This window comes from Mytilus edulis, chromosome 14, assembly GCF_963676685.1.
Source record: "Mytilus edulis chromosome 14, xbMytEdul2.2, whole genome shotgun sequence".
NCBI lineage: Eukaryota > Metazoa > Mollusca > Bivalvia > Mytilida > Mytilidae > Mytilus > Mytilus edulis.
Window position 1 is genome coordinate 58,491,703 of NC_092357.1, and position 18,926 is coordinate 58,510,628.

At 31.0% G+C, this 18,926-nt stretch overlaps 1 protein-coding gene and 1 long non-coding RNA gene across 5 annotated transcripts in view; both read right to left on the bottom strand.

The window, feature by feature from the left end:
* LOC139503112 (activin receptor type-1-like) overlaps positions 1 to 11,801 on the bottom strand; it is a 28,151-nt gene extending 16,350 nt beyond the window's left edge. For 2 of the 4 annotated variants that reach the window (XR_011659029.1, XM_071292812.1), the window contains exon 1: positions 11,680 to 11,801. Coding sequence is in view for 1 of the 4 variants with exons in the window: in XM_071292812.1 (XP_071148913.1) it covers positions 11,680 to 11,731 (52 nt within the window). In the remaining 3 variants the exon portion in view is untranslated. Of the gene's footprint in view, positions 1 to 682; positions 707 to 4,933; positions 5,266 to 11,679 lie in introns of those variants that run through there. The other 2 variants (XM_071292813.1, XM_071292814.1) reach the window with 2 other exon arrangements.
* Positions 11,802 to 14,446: 2,645 nt separating this feature from the next.
* LOC139502753 (uncharacterized) lies at positions 14,447 to 18,124 on the bottom strand. The gene is made up of 3 exons (XR_011658926.1): positions 18,031 to 18,124; positions 17,096 to 17,231; positions 14,447 to 14,552 (listed from the first exon to the last, which is right to left on the bottom strand). It is a non-coding gene; the product is annotated as an uncharacterized lncRNA (long non-coding RNA).
* Between the last annotated feature and the right edge of the window lie 802 nt (positions 18,125 to 18,926).

Here is an 18,926-nt window from a genome sequence, read left to right on the forward strand (position 1 = left end):
ACAATCATCCAAATCCGTATATTGTGAGTCATTTGAAATCCGAAATTCAAGAAAAGAAGAAAATATGACTTTCTGAATTCTGAATTAACATGATTGAGCACAAGAAATCTGATTGAATGTAAGGGATATGTAACATTTAATTAATTAATTAAATTTACAACAGAAAATTGAATCTGTAGATGATTTTCAGTTTAAGCAAATACTTTAAACAAATATTATATAATAGGAAATTTAATGACAATATGCCGCAATTAAGGGATGAGTTAGAACTATATAAGCCCTTTTCGATCCACTTACGAAAAACAAAAGGTCTGATAATTACATTAAAAATACGTAATTTTTGAGAATTATAAATTTTGGTTGACAAAGTTATATGTTGACTTAAACTTCCTTTCAAATCAAGAGAATATATCTACAGCATATACTTTCAAATTGCTAATAAATTAATTTCTCTACAATAATTTCTAATTTGTAATTACTGACAATGGATTGATTTCTTTTTTGATGAATGAGTAAACAAAATTTGGGAACTGCATTTTTATATATTAATTCCCTACAGAAAACTTGTATCTTAATTACTTGAAGATGTGGTAAATACATATCCCAGAATTCATAAAAAATATTCCTAAGAAAAAAAGAATGCATCAATGTAACTGATTTTAGAACTTTTAAGTAACTATACCTCATACAAGCAGCAAATTATTGAGAACTTGAAGTCCACCATAAACTAGATTTTCATCCGGAAATATTACAACCCAACTACAGATTTTTACCCATCCCTTCACTTTTAATTCCAAAGCAAAGTTGAATTAATTTTTCAATTTGAATTAATAAGCCATAAATCTCTATTACAATGCAAAACTTTTTCATGTACCATTGTAACAACGCTGTAATCTGCCACGCCCCCAATCTTAAGGTTGCACAATCAATTGGACAGAAGAAAAGTAATCGCATACAAATTAAGATTTTGTCAACGTACAACTACCTAATTCTCTTTTCTTTTCGACATGATTTAGTTGAGAAGCTAAACTTGATTTGTATAAAATTCAACACCTTTTAATGGTTCACTCCGATCTTGGTGCTCAATTTTAACTAGCTGCAGTGTCAAAGCGTTTTGTTCTCCCCGTCACACTGGCACCTATGTGATGTCAATTAACAATTTCATGCTTAAGTCGTGTATTTTTATTAGCGAATATTTGAACTGCCACTCTCGAAACAAACTCTTTTCTCTCAAATAAATTGAATTACTGAATGTAAAGCTGTATTGAAGCCGTTAACAATAGCGAGCCTTACTGGGTAACGGATACCTGATCAAGTCAATGAGAAGATCGAAAATTGAATTAAAAATGACGAGGGGGCAAACAGGGGGTGATTTGGTTTCTCTTTTGAAAAAAAAAATAATCCTATCAATACCGAATTCAAAATTAAAACAGATTCAAATCTAACAAAATGTTCGTATATATATTTATAGAAAATAAAACGTCTATAAGTCAACGCGAATCTGAATTCCAAATTTAACAAATTGACCAGAAACATCCTTTAATTACCTCTTCAAAAGTTTTGTTTGGTTTTGCTATTTAGCATTTATTTACATACATTTCTCCAAACAAAGCGTCCGGTACTCAACGATATATGAAAAATCCGTCTTTGATCTAAAGAATATGTGGGAATTAAGACGTGTAAGAATCAAGGGTCCACTTGAAAAAATTCAAATTAAAAAATCAATACAATTTATTCCTAACCAGCGCTGTTTGCACAAACTTTAAAATGTTTTCATAACTTTTTTTCCGAGCTGCTTAGGGTACTTTAAACTCAGCGACAAATTATATCAATTAGGACAAATAGATACTTTTAATTCATATACAAACAAACTGAGTACATCTCTTTGGAATATTAACTAAGGCCTACAACAAATGTACAGGTGCGGAGAATGTATTCATTTCATATCTAAATCATTTAACTAGGATTTGTAATTAAGTCTTATTTAACTCAAATATTGTTAATCATAAAATTGTATGCCAACTGCTTCCATTTAGCATGTCGTAAATTATAAATACAGGGAATTTCATAACTAAATTAAGTGCTTAAGATTTGAAAATTGAACCTAGTCTTATTTATATTTAACTCAACTTGGATATTGAATATAAATGTTAATGGTACAATATGTCATAAAAGAGTTAATGCAATGATTTATTGGCTATCGTTTAGCATGTCATAAACTGTACAAACAGACATGTAAGCAAATTGTATTTCAAATTTTTGTGTTAGTTTCTAAACACATATATAGATCCATGGATTCCATTCCAGGGTTCTTACTTAGAAGTCCATGAGATCTGGACTCATGAAAATCTGCCAATCAGCTGAGACTCAATATTTTCTGATTATTTTGTCTAAATTTTGTCTATTTATCATATTGAGTCCATATATCCAGGTAGAGATGCATCAAAACTGTATATCAGCTGGTAGAAGATATATCTACATGATATATAAGAAGATGTGGTATGAGTAACAATGAGGACAACTCTCCATACAAGTTAACTCGAATAATTCATGCTCTTTCTGTGTCCGATTTTCTCCAACACATTAATGTAGCCTTCGTAGATCAGCTGAATATAACGACTGAATTATTCGGGTTACATACAAGTCACATTTGTGAAAGTAATTGAACAATTATAGGTCAAAGTACAGCCTTCAACACTGAGCCTAATGGCTTACACCAAACAATCAGTCATAATTTAAGGGTCCCAAAAAAAAGACTAAGATAAAACCATTTAAATGGGAAAAACTCTTAAACTTAACTAGTTTCCACTGAAAGACTTACAATGCTTTAAAAGTACTTTTACCATCAAATTTAATTAGAAAATCATCATTTGGAAGAAGAACGTATTTTTTGGAAAATTTCAAAATTGTCTTTATTATATATAGTTTTGATCAGCAAACATTTGAAATGTACTTTAACTTCTGACTTAAAATTCAAGAATTCCTGGATACATATATTAATGATCATACGTTTGAATTATCATTTTTTTACTGCAAATGGACATTATGTTATCTCAACTGAAATGGATATTAATATTTTACAATAAAACTTCGGAATTATAAAAAATAAAATAAAATAAAAATGAAAATTACGTAACAACAATACAAGTTTCTGAACTATAAAATTTGTAAAAAAACTCAAATATATATAACACATAACAATGTTTTGACATTTGTATAAAAACAGAAATAATTAAATTAGCACATGTGCAGAGTCAACAGCTACATTGTACTAGTCATAATAATAAAGTATGGTGGGTGCTGTATCAAATTACAAATGTTTGGTAAATGACATGATTAATAACAATTACTTATTTTTGAGAACTTCTCCAGTCTGATATAAATCAAAAAAATATTAAGATACTATAATGCAGGGTTTTCCATTCATTTTGGCCTAACAGGGCACTAATAGGCCAAAATGAATAAGTTAAGGGCGGTCACTGGAAATTATGGGGGGTGGGGGTTTGCAGGGTACCGAAAAAAAAATTGAAATCTAGATTCAAAATTTCGGTATCTGGTGAATTTTAAGACAATCTTTCATGCTTGTCAAATGGACATATTATTAGCAGGACTTTTTAAAAAAAATGTTGACTGCACAATTTTAAAAGTTTGAATACTTTAAATATTGGATACAGCAATTTTATTTATTATTATTTTATTATAGATAGGATGCACACCATATTCTTTATAATCATGTCTTTTAAGCTTTTTTTTGTAATAGTTTTGTAATATATTGAAGTTGTAATAGAAATGTAGAAATACAAATAAAAAAAGAATGAAAATCTTCTTGTTTAAAGCACTCATATAACCAAATAGACTTATTAAGACAACACAACATGATAGATATAATTCAGACTATCAATTTCAGGTTTAATGAAGTTTATTAATCTAAATCATATCTCGTCATCAGAAGAGGAACAATCATCTTCTGATAATTTATCCATTTCTTTCATCAAGTTCTAGGATTTTCATGGCATGTTGAACTTCATTTAATGTCTGTCTTACTAATTCAGTTTCCTGAGTGACAATTTATGACTCTATGGTGGTTTTCTAAATTCATCAGTTAAATTTAAAGCTCCTGATCATGGATGCACTTTGTAATTTTGAATAGGCCTTTTTTTGTTATAATTAGCTCCTTACAATCCAGCATATTTATACATCCCTGACTTTCAGATGTTTAGGGTTGGTTGTTTTGGAAAACAGAAATAGTGATCAATTATAAGTTCAATACTAATTGTGAAACTAAAATTTCATCTCAGATTGTATTGATCTTTTAAAATTTATTTAATTTTACTTGCTACATTTTATTTTTTTATTTCTAGTTACTCTTAAGCTGGTGTGACCCCCAAGAGAGGTTAATTTGCTACTTTGTGCTAACAGAAAATAATGTAACTAATTGTACTGGGCCTACATGTACATAAAAATATATATATACATTGAATCTTATCTTTCGTAAATTTCTTTAAAAGCTAATTTTTTTCGTAAATTTCTTTAAAAGCAAATTTTGTGGCTCCTGGTTTTATATCTTCTTAATTGTTCTTTTTCTGTGAAAACATAAACTATTCTCATATACTAAATGGCATTAATTAAGTTCCTCATTCTTAATTTAAGAGGCCTAGGAGTGTCATCAAAAAAATTTAAAAACATAAAAATACAAACCTCAAACAATGAAACTAAGACCAAGATATATATATTATATAACTGGGAAAAAAGATCTTAAAGAATTTCAAGCAACTCCTAACTCCTAATTGCTTAATTATTGTTTTTTAAACTTTTTATTTCAAATTTAAAAAAAAAAGAAATAGATCGACACAAAGACAAAAGCAAGATCATGAAGCCTGTTGAAGTTTAACAAATGCTGAAAATTTAAACTAATATATAAAAACAAACTTACCGTCAAAAAAGTAATTCTTATTTCCACAACTTTACTCTCAGTAGGAGTTAGACATACAATATCAGTCACAGATTTTAATTAAATTTAAAGTAACGTATATATTCCTTCCACAAAATTCACTTTATTATGTCATTTGATAAAAACAATCTTTTTACAACAATCTTTTTACTTTCAGTTATTGCCTGGTTAAAATCGAGGCAAAACTATTACTGCATGTAAAAACACATGTTATTTTCAAATACTGGTGCACACATTCAAATAAAACCAAAAAAATGTTGAAATAATATTCTCTTAATGCAGCCCACGGTATGAAATTCACATTGTATTATAACATTATAACCCAGGTGTAACTTTCATTTAAAGAAATATACATTTAAATACATTTCTCTACAGCTGTGAATTTCAATACAATATGAAACTATTTAAACTACTGTATTGTACAAGGCAAATAAATCAACACTTTACAAATCACAATTGTACCCATATAAACAAATCTACACTTTACTGAAGCTTGGATGTGAAATTATGTTGAATTTTGGGATTAAATTAAAGGAAAGCAAATAAAAGTGGGTTGAATATTTCACTCTCGATCATGATCTCTGACAATGGAAAGCTGACCATTCATAGAATTACTACCAGTAACTAGAACATGGGTGGCCATACAGCTTTAGGCCAAACCACTTCCATGGGTTTATAGGGTTTAAATTTGATTGCAATTTTGGAATATATGTATATATATTTTTTTGTTTTCAGGGCTGGAAACTTATAATATCTTTATTCTACATTGGCTAGAGGTATAGGGGAGGGTTGAGATCTCACAAAACAAGTTTAACCAGCAGCATGTTTACGCCTAGTGTCCCAACTCAGGAGCCTCTGTCCTTTGTTACTAGTCTAGTATGGTTTTTAATTTTAGTTAAGTTTACTGTTATATTTTTTTAAGTTAAGTATGACGTCCATTTTACTAAACTAGTGCAGAATTTTTTATTGAAGACAATAAATACTTAAAATTTAACTGTTGAGAGTGGATAAATATCGTATTACACAAGATTTGGTGGTAGAATCTGTTTCTCTAATGATTTTCAAACAATATGCAGGCAAACGTGTTCCTTCTTTTCAAATGATCTGCAAAAAGATGTGTTCTTTCTATGTGAAGTCATCAGGCATGGTCGCCTTTTTTCATGCCGTCACAATAGGAAATTCAGAGGAAAGCAAGAAAATTTGACGTCATAATTGGATTTTAACCAATGAAGAACTGAGATCAAACGAACCACACGTTGATTAATTTTTTTTTATACAATGGGTGCAGAAAGGAAAAATTGACAAAGAATTAGAAAAATATATATATGTATATATATATACAACTCTTCTTAACATCTCTTCTTAACATCAACCCAACAATGTTAGATCTGTAAATTTGCTTTTGCAAATTTTTTTTTTGTTCTTCCCTCACTGGGATTCGAACCCATATGCTACTGAGATATCGTGACACCAAATCGCCTGCACTATAGCCGTCCCGCTAGACCACACGACCACCTATATATAATACATCATTACAAATTGAAAACATTGATTAGCTTAATTCTAAAATTGTAAATGCTTTTTTAGTCACAAATTCCTAGCACCCATTCTCACAATAAACCAATTACCATTAATAATATTACAATTCTGCTAGAATGGGGCCAATTTTTAGAGCTATTATTAAGTCATATATAATACTGAACAATGCTCTATAATGGGTTATTTTCACGGTTGTAAAATTCTGCAATTTGCATTAAATATACATGTACCGTAAGGTATACAAAATATTTTATCAGAACTTTATTATTTTGGCAGATTCAAAACTTTTCTTGTTGTCACTTATGAAAATATGACCTTGTTTAAAAATTTTAAATTTTAAATTTCATTAAATATTCCAATAAAAAAAAATTCTCATTTTATTCATATTAAACTGATTTTTGCGTACAAAAAAAATGGATGTCCTAAGACACTATAATACATAGACATTCACTGTATTTAATAGTTATATTAATCGATCTCACGGTAACCAACTTAAATTAGATACACACAGATAACATTTGTATGGCCTGAAATTTAAATATGGGGTGGCGATCCTTGTAACTTTTGTGGTATTAAGTTTGATCCTATTCAGGAAACACCTGGACTTAAACCCGTGAATAAATATTCATGATTCGACATTTAATTCGTATCTCAATGAAACATATTAAAACTTTCCCTTTAATCTTACTCTTAATACTTGTCAAAATATTTGACAAATTCTTAAAGGAACATGGAAAAGTTATTAACGTGACTATGTCGGAAATGCATGTGCAAAAAAAAAAAGTTTTCAAAACTTATCAGCGGAACAAAGCACTATGCATATATATCAAATATGTCTAAAATCCATCATCCATGCAAGGTGCAGGTGCATATTACATGCATATTTTCATAATTAAAAACTTAACGTTGGTAGATGAGGTTAACTTTAACATCTGTATGTATTTTGAAAATTTTAAAAAATTACCATGGGTAACAAAAGTTAGTTCAGCATTTCCAAAAAAAAAATCATTTGGCTCCTCTATAATATTGCATTCCAAATCATGTCTAAGAAAAAGTAACATGCACATGTACATATGAAACTACCCCTTTTTTACATTAAGTAAATATTTTCATAAAATTTTATATATATATATATATATATATATCTTGAATTTCTGGGATGGTACTTGACTGCATACAGTGGCGGATCCAGGGAGTTCCGGGGGATGGAACCCCCTTTTTCTTTTGGACGATCAATGCATTTGAATGGGGACATGTAGTTGGAACTCCCCCCCCCCTTTTTTGTCCTGGGTTAGGAACCAACCCCCTTTTTTTCAAATGGCTGGATCTGCCCCTGTCATATATAAGCATGTGTATCTAAAATTGATCAACTTTTAAAAAAAAATATTTTGCTCCACTCCAATATCTAATTCATTCTAAATCATGCCTTATGATGGTTAACATGTATATATACACATATAACTACCCATTTTTAACATAGAAAATAATGTTTCTTCAAATTATTTTACAATGCATCCTTATTTTCTGGACAGGCTGGATGTTACTTAAATGACCAGAAGTTGAAATAGAAAATGAACAAAGGTTAAATTTCAAGAGAAGAAAACGAGCTTCATAATCATCATTATATCATCATGATGATCATTAACTGTTCATTTCTCAACCTCTTAAACTAAAAAAATTAAATAGCTTCCTACAAAATTTTATCTGTTAAAATAAAGCTAATAAAATTCATTATTCTGTTGTAATCAGATTTTTCTAAATCATCATCATTATATTATTAACTGTTCATTTCTCAACCTCTCAAACTAAAAAATTTAAATAACTTCCTACACAATTTAATCTGTTAAAAAAAAGCTAATAAAATTCATTTTTCTGTTGTAATCAGATTAGTACTGCATGGACGAAAAAGAAAGAAAAACACGACGTTTCTGCTTCTTTCGTCTTTATGTCAACGTGGTACACCATACGAGGTACATTTTATGGCGAAGATTTTACAAGCAGAGATCAGTAGCGCTGAATATAGATGTCAATTCAATTGGTACTGTATTGAAACTCTCACCAGGTGTCCTAATATAATTCATAGTAAAAATCGCGTGAAAATCACGCCTCTAAAAATTAATTACATTACTGGGGGATTTATTGAATAAACACAAATAAATGAAAATTTCTTTCACTAATGCATACTAGGATAAAAAAAGGTTTACTTCATTATACTTTCTCAGGTGCAGTGACGTTCAAAAATAAATTTATCCAACAACCTACCACCTTTCTGTTGCCAGCTTTTTAAATTACGATATATAAAATAAAAGAATAGTATCATGAACACAAAATGTATATCATGTATATATGTAGGTAGATTAGAATGAAGAGTCTCAGTGTAATTAAATTTATGTTTAACCAGGGACGAAGCATAAATCTTTACCATTAAAATAAAAGAAATGTATATAAATGCATGTTGTATGTGCTGTTCCTTTGCTTTGTGTGTGCATATTCATGATATTTTTTACGGTGCATTTTACATTGTCATTTCGGGCATTTTATAGCTGACTTATGGGGTATGGACTTTGCTCATTGTTGAAGGCCTTACAGTGACCTTTAGTTGTTAATTTGTGTCATTTTGGTCTCTTGTGGACAGTTTTTTCATTAGCAATCATACCACATCTTCTTTCTTATATGTGTATTTTTGTACTGATCTTGTGTGACAGTGTCATTGATGGGTACCCCATATTTGTGTTTCTTTTACATCATGGATCCAGGACTTTTAAATGGGGGGCCACTGACTGACCTAAAGGGGGGCCAGTTCCCATCATTCTTCAGTGATTCTCTATATAATCAACCAAATTTTCCCCACCAAAGGGCCTTTGAAATTTTTAACAAGCTTAAGCTTATTTACAAGAACATTTTTGAAATTTTGGAATACATAAAATTGAGAATTGAAATGGGGAATGTGTCAAAGAGACAACAACCCGAACATAGAGCAGACAACAGCCGAAGGCTACCAATGGGTCTTCAACACAGCAAGAAACTTCCACAACCGGAGGAGTCCTTCAGTTGGCCCCTAAACAAATATATATACTAGTTCAGTGATAATGGACGTCATAATAAACTCTGAATTATACACAAAAAAACTGAAATTAAAAATCCTACAAGACTAACAAAGGCCAGAGGCTCTTGACTTGCAATAACTGTTACTGCATCAGTCAGATGAGATTATTTCTTCTTATTCCTGTTATTTTCTCAATCTGATCCTTTAGAGACCCTCTAGATCTTTAGTCATTATACATTGTACATTGTATGTATGCCAACTAGCTATGCATGCAATATAACTGTATGATACATGTTGTGTCCTTATGAATATGGGTAACACACCAAATAATCCAAGTCTAGTAATTACCAACTTTGCAAAAATGTCATACATCGTCATGATCTGTCATAGGTCTTCTTGTAAAAAAAACCTCATTTAAACAACTAATTTAAAAAGCAAAATAATAACTTGTTGTTTAAGATATTGGTTAAACATGTAAAAAATGCAAGATTTTTTATTCAATTTCAATTTTATATACATGTAGCATAATTCAAATCAACTGTTTCCAAAATTATATAAATTCAATAGGGGGAGATCACTCAGATAATTTCATTTATTGAAAGCTTGTTTTTAGCTACAGATTGTGAAAATTCACATTTTTCGTAACAATTTAACAGGTAATTTAAAGAGCATTCTACAGAAAAATAGATTTAGAAATTATAAATATAACGACAAAATTTAAAATAAATTACAAAGTGCTGAATATAGCTTCAAAAAAATGCATTCAAAAAGTCAAATTATCTGAGTTATCTCCCCTTATCAGATTTAATACATTACAAGTGTACACAAAAGCAGGGTTCTCATTATGGATTTTAGAAGGCGAGTCCAGGGACTCGTCATTTTTGGCCATGGTGAGTCCAACAGCAAGGAGAAGATATTTTATTGCAATATAATGTAATATTTAAGTCTCATGGTCTAACAGAGCAATGAAATGACATTAAATTCAGATTACTTTTAAACTTTTGCTATAAACTGATGATATTTGTATTTAACTGTGTTTAGTTTATACAAAATATTTCTATCTTGATGCATCTGTGGACTCACTAGTTTTGAAAATGATGAGTCCAGAGAGATTTTGATGAGTCCAGGACTCATGGACTCGCCTTAGTGAGAACCCTGCACAAAAGTGACATGAATTAAATTTTTTTAATCAATCAAACATATTTTGCACATGAAAAAAATGTCTCAAAAATCTGATAATTTAATATATGCAATAAAAAAACTTCGTCTTGATCAGGTTGATAGTTATCTGCTTTTTCACGGTCCAACATTGGGAAAGACTCCAATCTACACTGGTAGAGTAGTACAGGATATTTATGAAGCTAAGCTAAAATTCTGTAAAATATTCCGTGCTTGTACCTGTGCCTCCACCAGTGCATGCATAAAATGATACAAGATTTCATTTAACAGGTAGGGGACACCCCACCAAATGGTAATGGGGAACTATTCCCCAAATGAGTAATAATCCCGCATTTGTGTATTCATTTGATAGTGCTAAAAACTTAGTTTTCATAGGCTTATAACTTCTCAGTAATTCAAGATAATGGATTCATTTATTGGAAATTTTGCTAAATTTTTCACAATTCTATGTCATAGTACATGTAGTACACATGGTATAACATGTTTATAGGAAAAAGACTCAGCTGACAAATGTTATACATGTAGTATAAAAATGTTCTTCAAAAGTTCAGACGAAAAAAATCTAATTGGTAATTTCCGACAATTTTTACATTTCCATATTTAGATATTTTTTCACTGAAGTCAGTGAAGAAAAAAATGACCCATTTGTTTATTATTGTGTAAAGGTGCCATGAAGTCTGGGGTCTATCACAGACAAACTGTAAAGTTTTAACATCCATAATCCCTTACTTCCAATAACTGGACAGTCACACAGATGCAACAGAATTTAATTTTGATAATGAATGTGTTATACACATTGTGTAGATTACATACACAATGTACCTTGTAAGACTACCTCAGTGTCACTTTGTTTACAAACAATGAAACGGGAAAGATGGTATGTACTTATCGATTCAGCGCCATTAAAGACAATATTTTAGCTATAGAAAATTATAACCAATTGTTCCCTTCTATAAAAACTTACCACAAATGAGAGTAAACACAGAGAAGGCCACTAAAATTTCTATTTTCCACATGATGATCACCGTAACTTCGCCATGACAGGTCTATGTTCCAGATGAGTGATTTTCATGGTTTTTGTACATTAGATTTAACCAAGCACCAACACGTAAGCATCTTTAAATACAGACGAAAAAGGTCCGTTTTCCCAATAATATTTTCAGCTCGGGTTTCAGATTACTACTGACAAGGACGTATAACTAACATATACGTCCTTGCTACTGATGACATTAATAAAAATTATTGACAACACAAACATTGTTTGGATTAGACATTTATAAAAATACGAATGTTCACCAAAATCTAGACAAAATAAAGAGAAAGACAGTTCCTAATGTAATTCAACAGTATTGTACCGGGGGTATATTAACTCGAATAATTCAAGCCCTTTCCGTGTCCGATTTTCTCCCACACGAGGTTAATATAGCCTTCGTAGATCAGCGGAATATAACGACTGAATTATTCGGGTTAGTGGTATATCCAGAGCCATTTACGTATACTTTCTCTAGGATATAAAATCCAGGCTAGAACGAACGTTTGCCAATTGATTAAATCTTTTAGACAGTTAGTGCTGTATTTTAATGGACACCTATGTATTATATTGTGCTGTCTTGCAGGAGTCTTTTAAAGTTTTTTTTATTTATTATATATTATAATGGGTTAAATATATTTCGCAAAACTGATAGGCATTGAAATTTTTAATTAACGCTAAAATGGGTTAAAGTTCTGGCGCTATTTAAAATGGGTTCTACTTTGGTGCTAAAACGTCAAATATTTTCGCTAATATGTCCTATCAATGCGCTAAAATGTCCTCCGCCGAATTAAATGATAAGCAGCTACATTTTTTTTAATTGTATGTTATTTGCACAGCAGTTATTGACGATAATCTTAATCAACGTGATGTAATTTTAAAATCTGAGACGTTTAGTTAGAATAATAGTCTAAGTTATAATCAATTAGCGAGAGAAATAATATGTCCTTAATTAAAATTTATTCTTGAAAGCTCCAATACTATGGCATAAGTTCAGAAACTAAAGGCATATGGCCGATAATATGTTCATTGTATTTTTGAAGAAATAGATAATTTTATGAAGTGTAGCTTTAGGAATTTTTGATAAAATGATCCATATTTTACACAACAAAAAGTGCAACGCAGTTTTACGTACGTGTTTAAAAAAAAAAACAGTGATCGTTTTTGTTCCGGAACTATTTTCCTTGACTCCATCCGAGGAAAATTCTAAACGGAAAGTCCCTAATCAAATGGCAAAATCAAAAGCTCAAACACATCAAACGAATGCATGGATAACAACCGTCTTATTCCTGGTTTTGTACAGGCATTTTCTTATGTAGAAAATGGTGGATTGAACCTGGTTTTATACCTATAGCTAAAACTCTCACAAGTTTGTATGACAGTCGCATCAAATCCCATTATATTGACAACGATGCTTGAACAAAACAAATAATAAGTAAAAATGTCAAATATACAGCAATCAACATTAACTTAAAGTTATAATCTTAACACCAAAAAATATTAGCAAAAATTAAAGACAAGAATACACAAATTTGCCACTTTACAATAACACAATGCACAAAGCAAAAATGAAAGACAACCAACAAACACGTTTTACCGTGATTAGCACAATAACGGGACGTATATTATAAGCAGTTAACTGACATGCCAGCTCCAGACCTCAATTAAACTGATTGAAAGATTATGTCTTCATCATATGAATATCAGGTACAATCCCTCCCGTTAGGGGTTTAGTATCATACTATCATAAAATATATGAGAAGAACATAACCCGTGTCATGCCAACAACTGTTTTTTTTTTTTTTAGAAATAAATGTGTTTAGTTCCGATGCAAAGACCCTATCAGTGAATCAATGTTAAAGCCAGAATATGCAATCTTTAATGACCTGACAACAGTATCGTAACTATATCCCCTTTTAATAAGTCTATTTAAAGGTTTTGTTAGTTTCTGAGGAGAATACTGACATTTTTGTGCTTTATAAAGAATATTTCCATAAAATTTTGGATGTGAAATACCTGAACGTATAAGATGTCTGCATGTTGAGTTATATTTACGAATTATTTCCTTATACCGGTGATAAAATTTAGTAAATGTTTTGACCAGTTTGTGATATCGAAAACCCTGGTGTAATAATTTTTCAGTAATACATAAATTTCTCTCGCTAAAATCTAATACATTGTTACATACACGAGCGAATCGTACAAGTTGAGATATATAAACACCATAAGATGGTGACAAGGGAACGTCACCATCTAAAAATGGATAATTAACAATAGGAAATGAAAAATCATCTCTTTTATCATAAATTTTTGTAGTAAGCTTCCCGTTTATGATATAGATATCAAGATCGAGGAAAGGGCAGTGGTCATTGTTATCATTAGCTTTATTTAAAGTAAGTTCTACAGGATAAATTTCTTTAGTATACATACTGAAGTCGTCATTATTTAGAGCCAATATATCATCCAAATATCTAAAAGTATTGTTAAATTTTTGTATCAAATGTTGTTTTGATGGGTCTTTGCTAATTTTAGTCATAAATTGTAACTCATAACAATACAAAAACAGGTCCGCAATAAGTGGTGCACAGTTTAATATAATCCGATATCAGACAAGAAATTTTACATGCGTAGACTAGTATGCTCTATATATATATATATCTGGTCACGAAGTGTGTACATAAAGTACAATGAAACTGAAGAGTGAAAATGAATTCTTTATTAAATATTTAATTCTTTAGTACGGTCACTGTGCTAGTAACATATATACTGCTCATCCAAGTGTTCCTAAGTTTCCCAAGTTATCGTATCTGAAATAGAAATAGCTATTAATTGATATTTTATAATGTGCTGATCTTTTTTGTGATGTTACACTATTATTGTTTCAAATAAAAGTAAAGGTTTGGTACCATTAAAACGTTTAAACCCGTTTCAATTGTTTGCACCTGTCCTAAGTCAGAAATATGATGTTCAATAATTGTAGTTTGTTGATGGGGTTTATGAATGTTTCTCGTTTCTGTTAATTTATATATATCAATCTTATTAAAAACCGATCTCTCATCGCTCCCGTTTTCTGATATGTCGCGTGGGAGATCTAACGAAACCCGCTTTGAGGTCACATGTGAGTGACCTCGTAGGTGTGTCTTTTTCGGCCAATGAAATTGAGTCTTCCACGATCTTGAAAGGTTATCGTAAGGTAAAGGGATGTAACTCATTTTATTTACGACGAAATTGTCAGTCAAAATAATTCATAAACTTTTTTGATTGGCTTATTAATAGGTCGTCAACTCATTTGCATATCGTTATAAATTCATAGCTTCCAGTTCACTCACATGTGACAAAAAATCAACACAATTATTTGTACACTTTAATTTAAACTGTAATTGTACTGCTCCTCGGGGCGTCTTGATTGACAAATAAAAATTGTTGTTGTTGTTGTTGTTGTTACCTCAAAGCAGGTTTCGTTAGATCTCCCACGCGACATATCAGAAAACGGGAGCGATGAGAGATCGGTTTTTAATTAGATTGTATATATATATAAATAAGACCGTTGGTTATCCCGTTTGAATGGTTTTACATTAGTATATTTTTTGGGGCCCTTTCAGTATAGCTTACTGTTCGGTGTCCGTGTTGAAGAGCATATTTTGACCTATAATGGTTTACTTTTATAAATTGTGACTTGGATGGAGAGTTGTTTCATTGACACTCATATCTCATCTTTCTATATCTATTTGTCAGTCGTGTGTTTTTTTAATTTTAGTTCATTGTGTGACGTTCATTTTCATGAACTTTTATTTAGGAGCTAGCAAGCTGAGGCATTCACGCGCGGGTGCGGAATTTTCTCGCTGCGTTGAAGACCCATTGGTATATATAGCCTTCGGCTGTTGTCTGCTCTTTAGTCGGGTTGTTGTCTCTTTGACACATTCCCCATTTCCATTCTCAATTTTAGTAAGTAGAAATATTTCAGTTTACTTATATTGTATCATTAATATGTTGTATGTAAAAACTCAGTTTTCATATTCATTTGTTTTATTGCGATATAATTTAATTTTGGAAGTAACGCGTCTTCTGATTGGCTGACGTTATTTTGTTATCAGCTCATGGCATAATTTAGTCATGTGACTTCATCAATGTTTTTTCATGCTTTTCTACGGTTTAAAATGGAATTTAGAATTAAATTATAAGAAATGACTGTAATATTTTTTCTGTCTATTCGAAATAACATAAAAATGTGGTGCACACTGTTAAATAGCCCGCTACGCTCGTATTATTACAGTCATTCCTTAAGTAATTGTTTGCTGTTCCTACGATTTTTTTAAAAATTCTATTGGTGTTTTTTTTTCCCCAATCAAATTTATCAAATTTCAATTTATCAACAACTCGAATAATTCTTTCCTCTCCAACGCCCAGTCATGATCCTTTTGATATTGTAAGTGAGATAGTTATATCATGAACGATAGGGTTATTTGGTTTACATATAACCATTAGAATTTATTCAATAGATATAGGAAGATATGGTGTGAGTGCCAATGAGACAACTCTCCATCCAAATAACTTGGCTCACACCGAACAACAAGCTATAAAGAGCCCCAAAATTACTAGTGTAAAACCATTCAAACGGGAAAACCAACGGTCTAATCTATACAAAATAAAAAAAATGAGAAACGAGAAACACGTATAAATTACATAAACAAACGACAACTACTGTACATCAGATTCCTGACTTAGGACAGGTGCAAACATTTGCAGCGGGATTAAACGTTTTAATGGATCCAAATCTTCTCCCTTTTTTCTGAAACAATAGCATAACATCCCAACATAGAAAAACGCACGGTAAAATATCAATTGGCAGGCTTAACTCAATCAAAAAACGTACATTAATACACTATTAACGAATAAATTTGATCTGCGATATCTGAATGCAAATGCACAGTTAATAAAATATTAGGGACAAAAATTCAAGGTAAAAAAACAAACAAACAAGTCCAAACAAAGCCATGGCAAGTCACCACTGCGAAATATTTAACCCTTCGAAAATATTCACTTTAGAAAAAAAACCAGTTTTAAAAATATACAGGTAAATCTTGAAGTTTATACAAATGTAGTAAGAAGAAGTGAAAGTCTGCTTTTTCGATTTTGAAAAAAAAGAAAACATACATGTAGCATCACATCTTTGTTGAAGCTAGACCGTAAACAATGGATTACAGTTACATCCATTTGTATCATTTGGTCTCTGTTGTCTTAATAGCCAACATGCATAACAAACACTCCTTAATTTTCAAATTTCTTTTTTCCCGGTATGTTAACCTCCATCTGATGATTGATTGATTGATTGATTAATAAAATGGCTTACGCATGTTTCAAACAGTAATCCCGACAGTCTGTATAGATTTGTGATTCAAAAGAAACTGAACTACCGCCTGTCTTGTCATGAATGCATTTCATCTCACAAGCTATCGTTGGTGTGATTAGTTGAGCATACGTAGAACCTGAAATAAGGCATACGATTAGGCCACACGGCAAATTATCCGGTGTTTTTTTTCTAAACTCCTTTTTTTTTCTTGAATGTCTTGAAACATTTTTTCCAATCCCAATTTCTTAAGGCATTTACCCCATGAACCTATATCGTAGGTTCTGTTTGACACGTAATTTCATGACATACACTGACATATACTACTTGATATAGCAATAAATCGGTCGGAGTAAAACTGACGAATTATTTTCGAAATTGCAGTTAAAAAAAAAAGAAAATGTTAGTGGTAAGTAAAAGACGGATGCACTGTAGACAAGCTTAATAATCGCACACGGTTACAAATGAAAAGTGGCAAATTTGGATCTTTTATCTGTGAAGCACTTTAAAAGATATTTTTGTATTAAAATATATCTAGTTTTCTTTTTTACTCGTTTGTGTTGTAGGGTTGCTGTTTCTCAGACTTTTGTCTCAGGTCTCCTTTCATTGATATGTAAAATAAAACATTTATAATAAAAATGTGTATAGCCTACATATCCAATTTTGGCTTTAAAAAATTAAATGTAATAATTAAAAAAAAGTTGAATAAAATTTTAAAGATTCTATTTCCCTGTAAAAACATCGGTATGTGTCTCCTAAGTGAAAAATAAACTTGTATATTTTTCATGGGCAATAATAGAATTGGCAAAACTATTTCAATGGTCTTTTTAAACTCGGCGTAAACGGTTGTTGAATATCGCAGGTAGTGAAAAAACTAAAATGCTTTTATATGAGATAAAGTTATGAGTTTCTTAATACAGGTTAAAAATGTCAATTACCTGCCAGGTAAACAAACACTAAGAAAACTACGCAGAAAGGAACCTTCATTGTTTCACTGAAGTTAGAATAAAATGGAGGACAAGAACGGCCCTTATCAACTATTTATCTATCATATATGTGATGGTCTGGAGGGGTTTACAGAAAAGTGAATAATGGGCAAAATGTACAGAATAATTGGCATAAATCAATAAAGATAAGAGAAAGGTGGACCAAAATTATAAAAGAAGAAAAGTGATAGGTTGCTAACCCCCCCAAAAAAAAATGAAAAAATAATGGACCAAAATATGTAAAAATAGAAAACAAAATGGCTGCATGCAAATTTACAGAATCCAGAAATGAAGACCCTCATAACAATGTATAGAACAGATAAAGAAAAAGCACGACTTGTAAATCTGATGTCACTGGCTCATGTGGTTATCGCTGCATCTCAAAGTGTTGATCATTGATAAAGCAGATTACCGTTTAAAATATGTGGAAGTACAACTGTAAAACGTAGAAATTCCACGGACATCATGTGGATGATTAAAACCAAAGCACAAAGTAAACACCAACCATTAAGGTCATGCTTTAGTATTACAGCCGATTTCATTATGTGTGTAGGTAAAGGTCATATCTTCGGTTAGGGAGCTACCATTTGATTTTTATGGGGGGGGGCTAGGATGAAAAATTTTGTCCTGCATTTTTTTTTAGCTGTAATCTCTGTCCTGCCTTTTTATTTTTCACTCTGTTCGGTCCTGCCTTTTTTTTTTTAGTTTATCCTGACTTTTTTTTACCTAAATTGTCGTCCTGACTTTTTTTTTTGCAAGTGTCTCATCCTGCCTTTTTTTTTAACTCAAAACTCCTGTCCTGCCTATTTTTTTCAAATTTCATCCTAGCCCCCCCCCCCCCTCCATAA